At 39.0% G+C, this 18,892-nt stretch overlaps 1 protein-coding gene across 1 annotated transcript; it reads left to right on the top strand.

Annotated features, from left to right (window-relative positions):
* Positions 1-1,507: 1,507 nt before the first annotated feature.
* On the top strand, positions 1,508-2,458 carry OR10A7 (olfactory receptor family 10 subfamily A member 7). Its single transcript, XM_068971891.1, has one exon. It carries the CDS (start codon positions 1,508-1,510, stop codon positions 2,456-2,458), a length of 951 nt encoding a protein of 316 aa, XP_068827992.1.
* The last annotated feature ends 16,434 nt before the right edge of the window (positions 2,459-18,892 follow it).

Below are 18,892 nucleotides of genomic sequence, written 5' to 3'. Positions count from 1 at the left end.
ATTTGCAGGGACTTTAAACTGATATTAACCCCTCCCCTGAACACATACTCTAGATAACAGCCCAAGAATCATAAGTAAATGTAACTTTCTGATATGATACCCCAAATGTCCTTGTTATAAACAGTTCCCCCTGTCTCCCAGGGAGGACCTTTTCCTTGTACCCCCTTAGGAAAAAAAAAAAAAAAAAACAACTCACGGGAAGCATACCAAAATCCTGATTTTTTTGGTTTGAATTAACCAATCTTGCCTCAGCCAAGGAACTTCAAAATACTCCACCTTTGGACCATAATAAAGGCATATATCCCACATTCAGCCTTTCTTTATGCCTTCATTCTTGCCTTGACTTCTTCCTATAGCTCCTCCTCCAGAATCTGAGTAATAAACTTCATTTCACTTTTCTTTGTGATCTTTTGTTGAATCAGTGCTCACCATCTACGCCCCTGAGCTCCATTTGACATGTTAATTTAACAAAGTCACAACACAGTGGGAAGCAGAACAATTTTGATGGATTGGAATTGAGATGAGTACTGGAAGGAGGACTTCTGGATTGCAGGTTATGTTTGTTCAGAGTTTGCTATTTTTATAAAGCCCAATTCAAATGACATGACTATACCTGTGAGAGGGTGGGATGATTTGGGAGAATGGCATTGAAACATGTATAATATGATATATGAAATGAATCGTCAGTCCAGGTTAGATGCATGATACTGGATGCTTGGGGCTGGTGCACTGAGAGGACCCAGAGGGATGGTATGGGGAGGGAGGAGGGAGGGGGGTTCAGGATGGGGAACATGTGTATACCTGTGGTGGATTCATGTTGATGTATGGCAAAACCAATACAATATTGTAAAGTAATTAACCTCCAACTAAAATAAATAAATTTATATTTTTTAAAAAAGGAAAAATCACATAAATTAGCAGTCCTGTGAGGACTGCACAAAGTACTAAAATCATAAGCACCTGTTATGTTTATTTGTTTATCTATGTTTATTTACTAAGGTTCCCTCATATACATATATGTGTACCTACATGTGTATATAATTTAAAATGCACTTCATTTGGTAGAAATATATCATTTATAATCTAAGATTTAAAAAGTCAAACTAGGCCAATTTTTATATTTTTGCCTCTTGAATACCTCTTGGATATATTTTTAAAAATTATTAAGTGATTCTATTTTAGTTATTAGCTGCCCAAACTCTTTCTACTTCATCCTGAAAAATAACATGCCTCTTATGAAGAACATGAGCTGCAGACTGTCATCACTGGTGAGAGACAAACTGCATCTAGGTGACAAGCAATTAGTGGTATTCATGCAAATTATTTATTTGCTCTGATTTAATCTTATTGTAGATATTCTGTTTCAGAGAAATAGAATCGTAAGACAACTGAGAACAAAGATACATTTATGAATTTTATTATTATATTTGACATTATATATACCTTTAAAGAATATTTTTTGATACTTTGACACATATACTTTGATTATTAGAAACTGGTCTAAGATATGATCTGTGAAAATCACACCCAAGTGACTGAATTTATTCTTCGTGGCTTTACAAACAAGCCTGAGATGCAAGTTTCCCTCTTTGTTTTGTTCCTGGTCATCTATACAGTCACTTTGTTGGGTAACTTCCTTATTGTCACAGTTTCCATTATGGATCCTGCTCTTCAAATGCCCATGTACTTCTTTCTCAGAAACTTGTCACTTCTTGAAGTCTGTTTCACCTTGGTCATGGTGCCAAAGATGTTGGTAGATCTAGTATCCCAAAGGAAAAGCATCTCTTTTGTAGGCTGTGGTACCCAGATGTACTTCTTTTTCTTCTTTGGCAGCTCTGAATGTTTCCTCCTCTCTATGATGGCTTATGATCGCTTTGTAGCCATCTGTAATCCTCTCCGCTATTCAGTCATAATGAATAGGTCCCTATGTTTGTGGATGGCTATAGGTTCTTGGATGTCTGGTGTTCCTGTGTCTATGCTACAGACAGCTTGGCTGATGGCCCATCCTTTCTGTGGACCAAGCACCATAGACCACTTCTTTTGTGATGGTCCCCCGGTGTTGAAACTAGTCACTGAGGATACAACTATGTATGAAATGCAAGCACTTGCCTCCACACTGCTATTTATTATGTTTCCCTTTTCCCTCATTTTGGTCTCCTACACTCACATTATTAAAACCATCCTGATGATGCCCTCTGCTACCGGTCGCCAGAAGGCATTCTCTACTTGTTCATCTCACCTCATTGTGGTATCCCTTTTCTATGGAACAGCCAGCTTGACCTACCTACGGCCCAAATCCAACCAGTCTCCCGAGAGCAAGAAGCTAGTGTCATTGTCCTACACTGTCATCACACCGATGTTAAACCCCATCATCTACAGCCTAAGGAACAATGAAGTAAAGGGGGCAGTCAAGAGGACGATCACTCGAAAAGTCTTGCAGAAGTTAGATGTGCTTTGAATTAAATTGTGTCAAGTTTTTCTAGACAAAGTAGGAGCACCAGAACCCATGAACAAAAGCTTTGAAGGAGTGGAAGATTTGTTCTTACTTTGTCAAGGTCACCTACTATGATGGGTGGATCTCAGTGTCTCAGTCAGAGTCCCAGCTCAGACTGGGATAACTGAGTTCCTTTATGAGGGGATTGTTCACAAATTCACAAAAAAGACTACCTGACCCGCCTCTTGAGAAACATATATGCAGCTCAGGAGGCAACAGTTAGAACTGGACATGGGAAAACAGACTGGTTCCAAACAGGAAAAGGAGTATGTCAAGGCTGTATATTGTCACACTGCTTATTTAACTTATATGCAGAGTACATCATGAGAAACGCTGGGCTGAAAGGAGCACAAGCTGGAATTAAGATTGCTGGGAGAAATATCAATAACCTCAGATATGCAGATGACACTATACTTATGGCAGAAAGTGAAGAAGAACTAAAGAGACTCTTGATGAAAGTGAAAGAGGAGAGTGAAAAAGTTGGCTTAAAGCTCAATGTTGAAGCTTTCAACATTCAGCAAACTAAGATCATGGTATCTGGTCCCATCACTTCATGGGAAATAGATGGGGAAACAGTAGCTGACTTTATTTTTTCTGGGCTGCAAGACTGCTGCAGATGGTGATTGCAGCCATGAAATTAAAAGACGCTTACTCCTTGGAAGGAAAGTTATGACCAGCCTAGACTGTATATTAAAAAACAGAGACATTACTCGCCAACAAAAGTCTGTCTAGTCAAGGCTATGGTTTTTCCAGTAGTCATGTATGGATGTGAGAGTTGTATCATAAAGAAAGCTGAACGCCGAAGAATTGATGCGTTTGAACTGTGGTGTTGGAGAAGACTCTTGAGAGTCCCTAGGACTGCAAGGAGATCCAACCAGTCCATCCTAAAGGAGATTAGTCCTGGGTGTTCAATGGAAGGACTGATGTTGAAGCTGAAATTCCAATATTTTGGCCACCTGATGCGAAGAGCTGACTTATTTGAAAATACCCTGATGCCGGGAAAGTTTGAGGGCAGGAGGAGAAGCGGATGACAGAGGATGAGATGGTTGGATGGCATCACCGACTCGATGGACAAGGGCTTGGATAGACTCCAGGAGTTGATGATGGACAGGGAGGCCTGGCATGCTGCAGTTCATGGGGTCACAAAGAGTTGGACACGACAGAGTGACTGAACTGAACTGAACCGAACTGATTAACAAATTGCGGGGCAGCTCATATGATGGAAATTCTATGTCTCTTGACCTGAAAGGCAAAGAGAAGAGGTATTAACTGGAGCTATGAAAAGAAAGAAAGTGAAGTTGCTCAGTCGTGTCTGACTCTTTGCGGTCCCATGGACTGTAGTTTAGCAGGCTTCTCTGTTCCTGGGATTTTCCAGGCAAGAGTACTGGAGTGGGTTGCCATTTGCTTTAGAGAATGTTAAAACTCTTAGAAAAAGCTGCTCATTGGAAGCTTTTTTCTTTAATAGAGAAAGGCAACCATCTCAGCCTAATTCTGCTCTGACTCCCTTACATGGTATCTTTTCTTGATCAAACTAACTTGAGACAGAGTGCAAGAGTGTCCACTGGTGCAGTATAATGGACAGCTTTCTGGAGCACAGATCAGGATGGGAAAAGTTATGAAGGGTAAATGAAAATATCTGCCACAAACCACTGTATATTCTCCATTTAATGTTATGCAAAGACTATCATGTAATGTGTTTTAAGTGAATTTTTAAAAGATAATGAAAGGTAAAGATTTGTAGTTGCCAAAAATTCATGGTGCAAATCCTTTATAAGTGTGGTGGGTTTAAATGAGGTTACTTTAAAAAATTACCTTAGTTTTAATATTTGTTAACATGCTTCTGGACTTCTTTGATCATTGGCTAAATCTGCTATTAATTTGGATTAATCAGCTATTTGTTGTTGTTGTTGTTGTTCTGTTGTTGTGTCTGACTCCTTGTGACCCCACGAATCCAGGCCTCCCTGTCCTTCATTGTATTCCAGAAGTTGCTCAACTCATGTTCATTGAATTGGTGACACTGTCTAATTGTCTCATCCTCTGCTATTCCCTTCTCATTTTGCCTTCAATCTTGCCCAGCATAAGGATCTTTTCCAATGAGTCGGCTCTTCATATCATAGCCAAAGTATTGGAGCTTCAGCTTCAGCATCAGTTCTTCCAATAAATATTCAGGATTGATTTCCTTTAGGATTAGGATTGACTGGTTTGATCTCCTTGGAGTCTAAGGGACTCTCAAGAGTGCTCCTGCACCACAATCAGCTATTAGAATTTAAACAACAATCTTTGCTTGACAATATTGTAAGTGAAACAGAGTAAAGTTAGTAATCGCTAACATGATTTTTCAAGTCATGCCTTTAACAAATGCACCTGCAACAACCCAAGAGATAGATTTTCTTTTGCATTTATTTTTTGTAAAAGAAAAATTAGGGCCAGAAAATTAATTTGAAAAGGCAAAGAGTTATGCAGAGGTGGTCCTGAAGAATTTGAATTCATACTCTTTTGAATTTGAAGTCCAGTATCTTAACCTGTTAAAAGTCTCCAGTCACATTTTTATCATGATAAAGTCCCCACTTACATGATAATTTGGCCTTTCAGGCATGAAAACACCTTGAGACAGCATAGAAGAACAAAATGAACAATTTAATTTTTGAAAAATATCATATTTCCACTAGCATAAGGATATATTGACTTTGAATATGCAATTCATATAAAACGATATCAGTTGCTCTAAGTCTTTGTTAGCCAGTGGTTTTTTTTTTTTTAATTTTACAATTTTTTCTTTAAGCAATAATGACTCTCAATCATTCTTTGTCAATTTTCAAGAAAATTTAAAAGTCATCTCCAATTTCAACTTGTGTTCACTATTTTAGTTTAATTGTGATTCCCTGAAGTTTGTATCCATTGAATGTAACAGGAATTTGGGGCCGGAAATATCAGTTCCTTTAAATATTTCTGTTTCAGTGGCCTTTTAATTTTTTAAGCCTAACTCAAATATTTTAAAATTAATGTTACTAAGTTCAGTGAGCCTCTGGCAAGACTCTATTGCAGTGGTTTCCTACTAGCTTCATGTGACTCAGAAGTAAATTGTGAGATTGTTAAATCTATTGAATAGTGCATGTGTATGCATTTAATAAACTAGCATAATCAAATATAGAGAAGAATAAAATAAGCAATATATTAAAAGAACTTATGAGAGCACCTGATACATGGTAAACACTATCTGGTTGTTTGATATTACTGTTGCTGCTGCTGCTGCTAAGTTGCTTCAGTCGTGTCCGACTCTGTGCGACCCCATAGACGGCAGCCCACCAGGCTCCGCCGCCCCTGGGATTCTCCAGGCAAGAACACTGGAGTGGGTTGCCATTTCCTTCTCCAGGTCATGAAAGTGAAAAGTGAAAGTGAAGTCGCTCAGCGACTCTTAGTGACTAACAGAAAATATGGGGTGGATCCCACATATAGGGTATGTTTTAGTTATGCATATACTCCCTTCTGATTGAAATGCAAATTAATTTCTTCTATAGGATGAAAGCAAAAATGTTCATAAATCATATACCTATTGCATATTCTGTGTGATTGATAGTCTACAAGTTTTTACAGAGAATTTATAATTACTATGTTTCAAATAGTTTTATTAAAATTGATAAAAGTCACTTAACTGCAAGATCTTCATGGAGATGTTTTAAAAAACTTTCCAGCCTCAATTTATAAGTTGATTTTTTTCTGTTTTTATAAATTTTTATTTATTTATCTTGGCTGCACTGAGACTTTGCTGCTACTCATGGGCTTTCTCTAGTTGCATGAAGTGGGGATTGTTCTTCCTCATGGTGCATGGGCTTCTCATTGTGGTGGTTTGTCTTGTTGCCATCTGTGGGCTCTAGAGGAGCCATGGAGCATGGGCTCAGTTGCTCCAGAGGATATGAAATCTTCCTGGACCAGGGATGGAACTGCATGTTCCCTGCACTGGCAGGCAAATTCTTATCCACTGAGCCAACATGAGCATTTGATTTTGAGTGTTCCAAAAGCTAATTAACAAAGTCATTATTATATCTAGAGTTATAATTGGAAAGATTGATTTGATGAGTTTTCCTCTCAAACCAGTGCTGTCTAATGTTTTCTTTACTAACAGTAATTCCAGGATTTGTGCTAGTGGTTTATTCTCTCAGTTGTGTCTGACTCTTGCAACCCCTTGGATTGTAACTCACCAGGCTCCTCTGTCCATGAGATTTCCCAGGCAAGGGAGGGGTTGCCATTTCCTTCTCCAGTGGAATCTTCCCAACCCAGGAATCAAACCAGGTCTCCTGAATTGCAGGTGGATTCTTTACTGACTGAGCTTCAAGGGAAGCCCCAGGGTTTACTTTGGGCCATACATTTTTATCATTGTTACTATGATGATATCATTGAGATTTTTGCAGAAAACATTTTGCATAGAGTCCTTCCTTTGTTTTCAGTTTCATAGATGGCTTTCAAATATATGTCCCCACATTGTTATTTACAAGCAATTCTGGAAATATTTCCTTTAAATGTCCTTAAGTTTGAGTATTAGAGGGTGTCCTCCAATGCCAAACCTGGTACACATAAGAAAAGAATTAGGTATATTGGTTAGTTTGCATAGTATCCAATCCTGTTACATATATGAGAGCTGAGGTAAGAAGAAAAAGTGATCAAACATATTTCATATTTCAGTATAGCTTAAAAAGTTTGTGTGGTTTATTTCAGTGGCACTCTAGTGAAATTAATGAATCCAATCCAAGGTATATCATAGTTTATATTTATATTTTAACGTGAAATAAATAAAATTGTCCTAAGAGAGTTGGACTGTGAAGAAGGCTGAGCGCCAAAGAATTGATGCGTTTGAACTGTGGTGTTGGAGAAGACTCTTGAGAGTCCCTTGGACTGCAAGGAGATCCAACCAGTCCATTCTGAAGGAGATCAACCCTGGGATTTCTTTGGAAGGAATGATGCTAAAGCTGAAGCTCCAGTACTTTGGACACCTCATGTGAAGAATTGACTCATTGGAAAAAACTCTGATGCTGGGAGAGATTGGGGGCAGGAGAAGGGGACGACCCAGGATGAGATGGCTGGATGGCATCAAGGACTCAATGGACGTTAGCCTGAGTGAACTCCGGGAGATGGTGATGGACAGGGAGGCCTGGTGTGCTGTGATTCATGGGGTCGCAAAGAGTCGGACATGACTGAGACTGAACTGAACTGACTGAACTGAAAGGAATTTTAGATTTGGTTAAGAGGTATAACTTAAGAACAATTAGCTAGTAAAATACAATTATATAATGATGACATAAAGCAAAATTCTTAACCTCCAAAGTCAATATTATAATAACAAATACATGTACATTTATAAACTTATTATAAATACTGATAGTGAGTTCTATGAAAGTTCAGGTAGTATAGAGAATAAAATGTATGTAACATGGTGATTCACTGTGAAATAAAACCTACAGACTTGATAGACAATCACTAAGTTGAATTCAGAACCCAATACTGAGTATTTATCTTCCATGAATTTTCATTTCTGTCCATGTTCTTAGCAAAGTCATTTGAGTTTTTATTGTGCTATTACAATTTAATATATTCAGAAAGGAAGGGGCAGGAGTTATCTATGGATCACTTAGCCTCTAGACTCCTCATTTTTAGCCTCTTGACTCCTCATTTTATGATTCTAAGGGCATGGAGAAGGGGTGAAGGCTGGATAGACCATGATTTACCAGATTCTCTTATGGCTAGTTTGAACATATGTAACTTAATCTCAATTAATCATATTTTGAATTGCAATTTAACCATGTAAAGAGATAGGAGAGTGGGGATTCACATGAAGCCAGTGGCTCCCAGTATCCAGGAACAAAGGAGACTACAGTGACTGTGGCAGGTCCCTGTGTCCAGTACTCGGGGTGCAAGCTTTAACCATGGCATTCAGATGATAGTTGTGCCACAGCAGAGTATTTACACAACTGATTCTAGAGTATAAATTTAAATTTTCACAACAACCCTGCTTTTTCTTACATTTTCCTTTCCATTTCTAGGTAGTAGGCTTCTAAATATGTGTTCAATATTTCTCCTATGTAAATCATCAAAAGTCAGTTTATTTTTTTTTAAATGAAAAATTCTAATGAATAAAAAAATCAAAAAATTCAGGAAGCAAATGTCATTTGACTGAATTTATTTATAAGTTCCATCTAAATATCTTACACAGAAGCCTATGGAATGAACATTTTGAAATGACAGGCAAAATTTTTTGCATATATATGAAACAATCATATATAAGAGAATTTGATTTATCTTAAGCACTTTTGCTGCCTCTTGAGAAACCTATATGCAGGTCAGGAAGCAACAGTTAGAACTGGACATGGAACAGACTGGTTCCAAATAGGAAAAGGAGTACGTCAAGGCTGTATATTGTCGCCCTGCTTATTTAACTTATATGCAGAGTACATCCCGAGAAACGCGGGGCTGGAAGAAGCACAAGCTGGAGTCAAGATTGCCGGGAGAAATATAAATAACCTCAGATATGCAGATGACACAACCCTTATGGCAGAAAGTGAAGGAGAACTAAAAAGCCTCTTGATGAAAGTGAAAGAGGAGAGTGTAAAAGTTGGCTTAAAGCTCAACATTCAGAAAACGAAGGTCATGGCATCTGGTCCCATCACTTCATGGGAAATAGATGGGGAAACAGTGGAAACAGTGTCAGAATTTATTTTTTGGGGCTCCAAAATCACTGCAGATGGTGAGTGCAGCCATGAAATTAAAAGATGCTTTCTCCTTGGAAGGAAAGTTATGACCAACCTAGATAGCATATTGAAAAGCAGAGACATTACTTTGCTGACTAAGGTCCGTCTAGTCAAGGCTATGGTTTTTCCAGTGGTCAGGTATGGATGTGAGAGTTGGACTGTGAAGAAAGCTGAGTGCTGAAGAATTGATGGTTTTTGAACTGTGGTGTTGGAGAAGACTCTTGAGAGTCCCTTGGACTGCAAGGAGATCCAACCAGTCCATTCTAAAGGAGATCAGCCCTGGGATTTCTTTGGAAGGAATGATGCTAAAGCTGAAACTCCAGTACTTTGGCCACCTCATGAAAAGAGTTGACTCATTGGAGAAGACTTTGATGCTGGGAGGGATTGTGGGCAGGAGGAGAAGGGGATGACAGAGAATGAGATGGCTGGATGGCATCACCGACTCGATGGATGTGAGTTTGAGTGAACTCCGGGGGTTGGTGATGGACAGGGAGGCATGGCGTGCTGTGATTTGTGGGGTCGCAAAGAGTTGGACACGACTGAGCTACTGAACTGAACTGAACTGAAGCACTTTTGATAAAATATATATGATCACTCTTGTGGACTGATTTGTGTCCCCCAAAAGATATGCTGAAGTCCTACCTTATTTGGAAATAGAGTATTTATAATCAGATGAAGATGAGGTTATAATAGGTTGAAAGTGAAAGTCACTCAGTTGTGTCCGACTCTTTGCAACCCCATGGACTATACAGTCCATGGAATTCTCTAGGCCAGCATACTGGAGTGGGTAGCCTTTCCCTTCTTCAGGGCATCTTCCCAACTTAGGGACTGAACCCTAGTCTCCTGCTTTGCAGGCAGATTCTTTACCAGCTGAGCCACAAGGGAAGCTCTAATGGATTAGAATGCGTGATAGATCCAATGACTAGTATCATTCCATAAGGAAAGATTTAGAGACACAGAGATATACAGACCTGTAGGAAACACAGCCATGTGAAGATGGAGGCAGGAGCTGAAGAGATGTAGCTATATGCCAGGATCACTGGGATCATTGGCAAGTTCCCATCCTGCTCACAGCTTGGTTTCAGACTTCTTGCCTCCTGATCTGTGAGAGAGTAAATTTCAATTGTAAGCCACTTCCTTTGTGGTAATTTGATTGCAAAAGCCCTAGGATGTACTAATACACATCACAGTTTTGAAAGTAATTAGGGAATTCCTCATTAACTGTGTGGTGATTAATAGACAGGTGGTCATATTCTTTAGAATGTGATTCTTCATCTCCATTGGACAAATTCCTATTTTTTTCAGCCTTTGAATCTGATCTAGACCTGTGACTTGCTCTTGCGAAAGGAATGTGACTAAAGAAATGTTGTGCTAAAGTGTACGAGTCAAGAAACCAAGCACACATCCTCTGTCTCTTGGACCATGTGATTCTCATGAGAAACAAGACAAGGCTAATCTGCTGGAAAAAGAAAGATACACTTAAGCAGAGCTCCTTCATTCCAACAGAAGCATTCTAGATCAGCTTATAGCCAATTGATTTCCCCAAATGTGGGAAAATCCAGACCAGATCAGCAGAACCTCCTAGCTGAACTGTAGACTCATGAGAAACAATAGAAGTTTGTTGTTTTTGTACACTAAGTTTAGGAAAGATTGGTTATGTAGAAATGTCAAAGTGATAAAAGATCCATAACTAATTTCAGATAATGAAATTAAGAAAACATCTGTCAGAGCCACCCATAACTACCACTGAAATTGTGCTGTGCAGCATGGTACAGAGAAGCTATAAATATTAGCCATTTATAGCCACTGTGTGTGTGTGCATGCTCAGTGGCTTCAATCATGTCCAACTCTCTGTGACTCTATGGTCTATAGCCCACCAGGCTCCTCTGTCCATGGGATTCTCCAGTCAAGCATACTGAAGTGGCCATGCCCTCCTCCAGGGGATCTTCTCGCACTAGGGATTGAACCCAGGTCTCCTGCATTGCAGGCGGATTCTTTACTGCTGAGCCACCAGGGAAGCCCTCATAGCCACTGTAGCAGAGCCTATTTCCTGTACTTACCTTAATACTACCCACCTGATTTATTGAAATCTGCCTCCCTTCATCTGGAGAAGGCAATGGCAACCCACTCCAGTTCTCTTGCCTGGAAAATCCCATGGATGAAGGAGCCTGCTAGGCTGCAGTCCATGGGGTCACTAAGAGTCGGGCATGACTGAGCGACTTCACTTTCACTTTTCACTTTCATGCATTGGAGAAGGCAATGGCAACCCACTCCAGTGTTCTTGCCTGGAGAATCCCAGGGACGGCGGAGCCTGGTGGGCTGCTGTCTATGGGGTCGAACAGAGTCGGACACGACTGAAGCGACTTAGCAGCACCTCCCTACATCTGTCCGTCTCTCTGAATATGAACTCCATATTCAAGCTTCAAATACTTTTTCTGTCTTCTATCTGGACTCTTTTACAATCTGAGTCTGACTTTACATTGATCATGGCATGAACCATAGCTTTAGTTAATCTCATTAACCCGCAAATACTACTGTTCTTCAGTTCAGTTCAGTTCAGTTGCTCAGTCGTGTCTGACTCTTTTTTAACCCCACGAACCGCAGCATGCCGGGCCTCCCTGTCCATCACCAACTCCCAGAGTCCACTCAAACCCATATCCATTGAGTCAGTGATGCCATCCAACCATCTCATCCTCTGCCGTCCCCTTCTCCTCTGATTCTTAGTATAGTCTATATTGTAAATTACTTTTTAGAAAATAAAAATACTCATTTACTGAGGTTTATAATAAAAAGTGATTGATAATAACTAACCACAGATAACATTAGTGTTAGTCACTATATACTATATATTTAAAAACTGTAGACAAGAAAACAAGGGTTGCACTCTGATATTGGGTATTCATGGAAAATATGCAAAGAAACAGAATATCAAAACATCTTCCTTTATGCTTATTATATGTAATTGGAGAAATTAGAGTTGGCAGTTGATAAAAATAGGCCCTCTATCCATTTCCTTCTGAATAACACTTAACTGCATAGTTGTGAAGTTGATAGTTCCCTGATAACTCAGTTGATAAAGAATCCACCTGCAATACAAGAGACCCTGGCTGGATTCCTGGGTTGGGAAGATCCACTGGAGAAGGGATAGGCTACTCAATCCACTGTTCTTGGGCTTCCCTTGTAGCTCAGCTGGTAAAGAATCTGCCTGCCTGCAATGTGGGAGACCTGGGTTCAATCCCTGTGCTGGGAAGATCCCAAGGAGAAGGAAATGGCAGCCCACTCCAATATATTGCCTGGACATTTGTTGGCAAAGTAATGTCCAATGTTAGCTAGTGAAAATAACAATTGTTTTCACCTCTCATCTGGTTACGGTTATGGAAAGTGGTATGGAAGCTGTCCTGAGGCATATCTTGTACTTGAGACTGTCCACATCATGATCGGAGGGCTGTAGGTTTGCTAGTTTGAGGTGCTAAAATGTTTGATGTTCAGTTCAGTTCAGTTCAGTTCAGTCGCTCAGTCGTGTCCAACTCTTTGCGACCCCATGAACTGCAGCATGCCAGGCCTCCCTGTCCATCACCAACCCCCAGAGTTCACTCAGATTCACGTCCATTGAGTCAGTGATGCCATCCAGCCATCTCATCCTCTGTCATCCCCTTCTCCTCCCACCCCCAATCCCTCCCAGCATCAAAGTCTTTTCTTTTTTTTAATTTAATTTAATTAATTAATTTATTTTTAATTAAATTATTATTTTTGCTTTATTTTACTCTACAATACTGTATTGGTTTTGCCATACATTTACATGAATCCATCACGGGTGTACATGCATTCCCAAACATGACCCCCCCTCCCACCTCCCTTCCCATAACGTCTTTCTGGGTCATCCCTGTGCACCAGCCCCAAGCATGCTGTATCCTGCATCGGACATAGACTGGCGATTCGATTCTTACATGATAATATACATGTTTCAATGCCATTCTCCCAAATCATCCAACCCTCTCCCTCTCCCTCTGAGTCCAAAAGTCCGTTATACACAGCTGTGTCTTTTTTGCTGTCTTGCATACAGGGTCATCATTGCCATCTTTCTAAATTCCATATATATGTGTTAGTATACTGTATTGGTGTTTTTCTTTCTGGCTTACTTCACTCTGTATAATAGGCTCCAGTTTCATCCATCTCATCAGAACTGATTCAAATGTATTCTTTTTAATGGCTGAGTAATATTCCATTGTGTATATATACCACACTTTCTTATCCATTCATCTGCTGATGGACATCTAGGTTGTTTCCATGTCCTGGCTATTATAAACAGTGCTGTGATGAACATTGGGGTACATGTGCCTCTTTCAATCCTGGTTTTGTCGGTGTGTATGCCCAGCAGTGGGATTGCTGGGTCATAAGGTAGTTCTATTTGCAATTTTTTAAGGAATCTCCACACTGTTCTCCATAGTGGCTGTACTAGTTTGCATTCCCACCAACAGTGTAGGAGGGTTCCCTTTTCTCCACACCCTCTCCAGCATTTATTGCTTGCAGATTTTTGGATCGCAGACATTCTGACTGGTGTGAAGTGGTACCTCATTGTGGTTTTGATTTTCATTTCTCTAATAATGAGTGATGTTGAGCATCTTTTCATGTGTTTGTTAGCCATCTGTATGTCTTCTTTGGAGAAATGTCTATTTAGTTCTTTGGCCCATTTTTTGATTGGGTCATTTATTTTTCTGGAATTGAGCTGCATAAGTTGCTTGTATATTTTTGAGATTAGTTGTCAGTTGTTTCATTTGCTATTATTTTCTCCCATTCAGAAGGCTGTCTTTTCACCTTGCTTATATTTTCCTTTGTTGTGCAGAAGCTTTTAATTTTAATTAGGTCCCATGTGTTAATTTTTGCTTTTATTTCCAGAATTCTGGGAGGTGGATCATAGAGGATCCTGCTGTGATTTATGTCAGAGAGTGTTTTGCCTATGTTCTCCTCTAGGAGTTTTATAGTTTCTGATCTTACATTTAGATCTTTAATCCATTTTGAGTTTATTTTTGTGTGCAGTGTTAGAAAGTGATCTAGTTTCATTCTTTTACAAGTGGTTGACCAGTTTTCCCAGCACCACTTGTTAAAGAGATTGTCTTTACTCCATTATATATTCTTGCCTCCTTTGTCAAAGATAAGGTGTCCATATGTGTGTGGATTTATCTCTGGGCTTTCTATTTTGTTCCATTGATCTATATTTCTGTCTTTGTGCCAGTACCATACTGTCTTGATGACTGTGGCTTTGTAGTACAGTCTGAAGTCAGGCAAGTTGATTCCTCCAGTTCCATTCTTCTTTCTCAAGATTGCTTTGGCTATTCGAGGTTTTTGTATTTCCATACAAATCTTGAAATTATTTGTTCTAGTTCTGTGAAAAATATGGCTGGTAGCTTGATAGGGATTGCATTGAATTTGTAAATTGCTTTGGGTAGTATACTCTTTTTCATTATATTGATTCTTCTTATCCATGAACATGGTATATTTCTCCATCTATTAGTGTCCTCTTTGATTTCTTTCATCAGTGTTTTGTATTTTCTGTATATAGGTCTTTAGTTTCTTTAGGTAGATATATTCCTAAGTATTTTATTCTTTTCGTTGCAATGGTGAATGGAATTGTTTCCTTAATTTCTTTTTCTGCTTTCTCATTATTAGTGTATAGGAATGCAAGGGATTTCTGTGTGTTGATTTTATATCCTGCAACTTTACTATATTCATTGATTAGCTCTAGTAATTTTCTGGTGGAGTCTTTAGGATTTTCTATGTAGAGGATCATGTCATCTGCAAACAGTGAAAGTTTTACTTCTTCTTTTCCAATTTGGATTCCTTTTAATTCTTTTTCTGCTCTGATTGCTGTGGCCAAAACTTCCAGAACTATGTTGAATAGTAGCGGTAAAGTGGGTACCCTTGTCTTGTTCCTGACTTTAGGGGAAATGCTTTCAATTTTTCACCATTGAGGATAATGTTTGCTGTGGGTTTGTCATATATAGCTTTTATTATGTTGAGGTATGTTCCTTCTATTCCTGCTTTCTGGAGAGTTTTTATCATAAATGGATGTTGAATTTTGTCAAAGGCCTTCTCTGTATCTATTGAGATAATCATATGGCTTTTATTTTTCAATTTGTTAATGTGGTGAATTACATTGATTGATTTGCGGATATTGAAGAATCCTTGCATCCCTGGGGTAAAGCCCACTTGGTCATGGTGTATGATCTTTTTAATGTGTTGTTGGATTCTGATTGCTAGAATTTTGTTGAGGATTTTTGCATCTATGTTCATCAGTGATATTGGTCTGTAGTTTTCTTTTTTTGTGGAGTCTTTGTCAGGTTTTGTTATTAGGGTGTTGGTGGCCTCATAGAATAAGTTTGGAAGTTTACCTTCCTCTGCAATTTTCTGGAAGAGTTTGAGGAGGATAGGTGTTAGCTCTTCTCAAAATTTTTGGTAGAATTCAGCTGTGAAGCCGTCTGGACCTGGGCTTTTGTTTGCTGGAAGATTTCTGATTACAGTTTCAATTTCCATGCTTGTGATGGCTCTGTTAAGATTTTCTATTTCTTCCTGGTTCAGTTTTGGAAAATTGTACTTTTCTAAGAATGTGTCCATTTCTTCCACGTTGTCCATTTTATTGGCATATAATTGCTGATGGTAGTGTCTTATGATCCTTTGTATTTCTGTGTTGTCTGTTGTGATCTCTCCATTTTCATTTCTAATTTTGTTGATTTGATTTTTCTCTCTTTGCTTCTTGATGATACTGGCTAATGGTTTGTCAATTTTATTTATCCTTTCAAAGAACCAGCTTTTGGCTTTGTTGATTTTTGCTATGGTCTCTTTTGTTTCTTTTGCATTTATTTCTGCCCTAATTTTTAAGATTTCTTTCCTTCTACTAACTCTGGGCTTCTCCAATTCTCCTTTTCTAGTTGCTTTAGGTGTAGAGTTAGGTTATTTATTTGACTTTCTTCTTGTTTCTTGAGGTATGCCTGTATTGCTATGAACTTTCCTCTAACCACTGCTTTTATAGTGTCCCACAGGTTTGGGGTTGTTGTGTTTTCATTTTCATTAGTTTCTATGCATATTTTGATTTCTTTTTTGATTTCTTCTGTGATTTGTTGGTTATTCAGAAGCGTGTTGTTCAGCCTCCATATGTTGGAATTTTTAATAGTTTTTCTCCTGTAATTGAGATCTAATCTTAATGCACTATGGTCAGAAAAGATGCTTGGAATGATTTTGATTTTTTTTTTTAAATTTATCAAGGTTATATTTATGGCCCAGCATGTGATCTATCCTGGAGAAGGTTCCATGAGCACTTGAGAAAAAGGTGAAATTCATTGTTTTGGGGTGAAATGTCCTATAGATATCAATTAGGTCTAACTGGTCTAATATATCATTTCAAGTTTGCGTTTCTTTGTTAATTTTCTGTTTAGTTGATCTGTCCATAGGTGTGAGTGGGGTATTAAAGTCTCCCACTATTATTGTGTTATTGTTAATTTCCCCTTTGATACTTGTTAGCATTTGTCTTACATATTGCGGTGCTCCTACATTGGGTGCATATATATTTGTAATTGTTATATCTTCTTCTTGGATTGATCATTTGATCATTATGTAGTGGCCTTCTTTGTCTCTTTTCACAGCCTTTGTTTTAAAGTCTATTTTATCGGATATGAGTATTGCCACTCCTGCTTTCTTTTGGTCTCTATTTGCGTGGAATATATTTTTCCAGCCCTTCACTTTCAGTCTGTACGTGTCCCCAGTTTTGAGGTGGGTCTCTTGTAGATAACATAAATAGGGGTCTTTTTGTATCCATTCAGCCAGGTTTTGTCTTTTGGTTGGGGCATTCAATCCATTTAAGTTTAAGGTAATTATTGATCAGTATGATCCTCTTGCCATTTACTTTATTGTTTTGGGTTCGGGTTTATACACCCTTTTTGTGTTTCCTGTCTAGAGAATATCTTTTAGCATTTGTTGGACAGCTGGTTTGGTGGTGCTGAATTCTCTCAGCTTTTGCTTGTCTGTAAAGCTTTTGATTTCTCCTTCGTATTTGAATGAGATCCTTGCTGGGTACAGTAATCTGGGCTGTAGGTTATTTTCTTTCATCACTTTAAGTATGTCTTGCCATTCCCTCCTGGCCTGAAGAGTTTCTACTGAAAGATCAGCTGTTATCCTTATGGGAATCCCCGTGTGTGTTGTTTGTTGTTTTTCCCTTGCTGCTTTTAATATTTGTTCTTTCTGTTTGATCTTTGTTAATTTGATTAATATGTGTCTTGGGGTGTTTCACCTTGGGTTTATCCTGTTTGGGACTCTCTGGGTTTCTTGGACTTGGGTGATTATTTCCTTCCCCATTTTAGGGAAGTTTTCAACTATTATCTCCTCAAGGATTTTCTCATGGTCTTTGTTTTTGTCTTCTTCTGGGACTCCTATAATTCGAATGTTGGAGCGTTTCATATCATCCTGGAGGTCTCTGAGATTGTCCTCATTTCTTTTAATTTGTTTTTCTTTTTTCCTCTCTGATTCATTTATTTCTACCATTCTGTTTTCTATTTCACTAATCCTATCTTCTGCCTCTGTTATTCTACTATTTGTTGCCTCCAGAGTGTTTCTGATCTCATTTATTGTGTTATTCCTTATATATTGACTCTTTTTTTGTTTCTTCTAGGTCCTTGTTAAACCTTTCTTGCATCTTCTCAATCCTTGTCTCTAGGCTATTTATCTGTGATCAATATTCGGAATTCTTTCTCAGTTAGATTCCCTATCTCTTCCTCTTTTGTTTGGCTTGGTGGGCATTTCTCCTGTTCCTTTACCTGCTGAGTATTCCTCTGTCTCTTCATCTTGGTTATATTGCTGCGTTTTGGGTGGCCTTTTCATATTCTGGTAATTTGTGGAGTTCTCTTTATTATGGAGCTTCCTCACTGTGGGTGGGGTTGTATCAGTGGCTTGTCAAGGTTTCCTCGTTAGGGAGGCTTGTGTTGGAGTTCAGGTGGGTGGAGCTGGGTTTCTTCTCTCTGGAGTGCAGTGGAGTGACCAGTAATGGGTTATGAGACGTCAAAGGTTTTGGAGTAACTTTAAGCTGCCTTTATATTGAAGCTCACGGGTGTGTTCCTGTGTTGCTGGAGAATTTGTGTGGTATGTCTTGCTCTGGAACTTGTTGGCCCTTGGGTGGAGCTTGGTTTCAGTGTAGGTATGGAGGTGTTTGATGAGCTCCTATTGCTTAATATTCCCTGAATTCAGGAGTTCTCTGATGTTCTCAAACTTTGGACTTAAGCCTCCTGCTTCTGGTTTTCAGTTTTATTTTTACAGTAGCCTCAAGACTTCTCCATCTGTACAGCATCAATGATAAAACATCTAGGTTAAAGATGAAAAGTTTCTCCACACTGAGGGACACCCAGAGAGGTTCACTGTTTTTGAAGACAATGGTCTGCTTTTCTGGTTGCCTGATGTCCTCTGCCAGCATTCAGAAGTTGTTTTGTGGAGTTTGCTCAGCGTTGAAATGTTCTTTTGAGGAATTTGTGAGGGAGAAAGTGGTCTTCCCGTCCTATTCCTCTGCCATCTTAGGACCGCGCCCCCCCCCCCCCAAAGTCTTTTCCAATGAGTCATTAGGTGACTCTTCACATGAGGTGGCCAAAGTACTGGAGTTTCAGCTTCATCATCATTCCTT

The sequence above is a fragment of the Capricornis sumatraensis genome, chromosome 4 (genome assembly GCF_032405125.1).
Source record: "Capricornis sumatraensis isolate serow.1 chromosome 4, serow.2, whole genome shotgun sequence".
Taxonomy (NCBI): Eukaryota; Metazoa; Chordata; class Mammalia; order Artiodactyla; family Bovidae; genus Capricornis; species Capricornis sumatraensis.
This window is presented reverse-complemented; position numbering and strand designations above follow the sequence as displayed.

Coding starts and splice junctions, on each gene's coding strand:
- OR10A7 (XM_068971891.1), top strand. CDS start 1,508: ATGATCTGTGAAAATCACACCCAAGTGACTGAATTTATTCTTCGTGGC.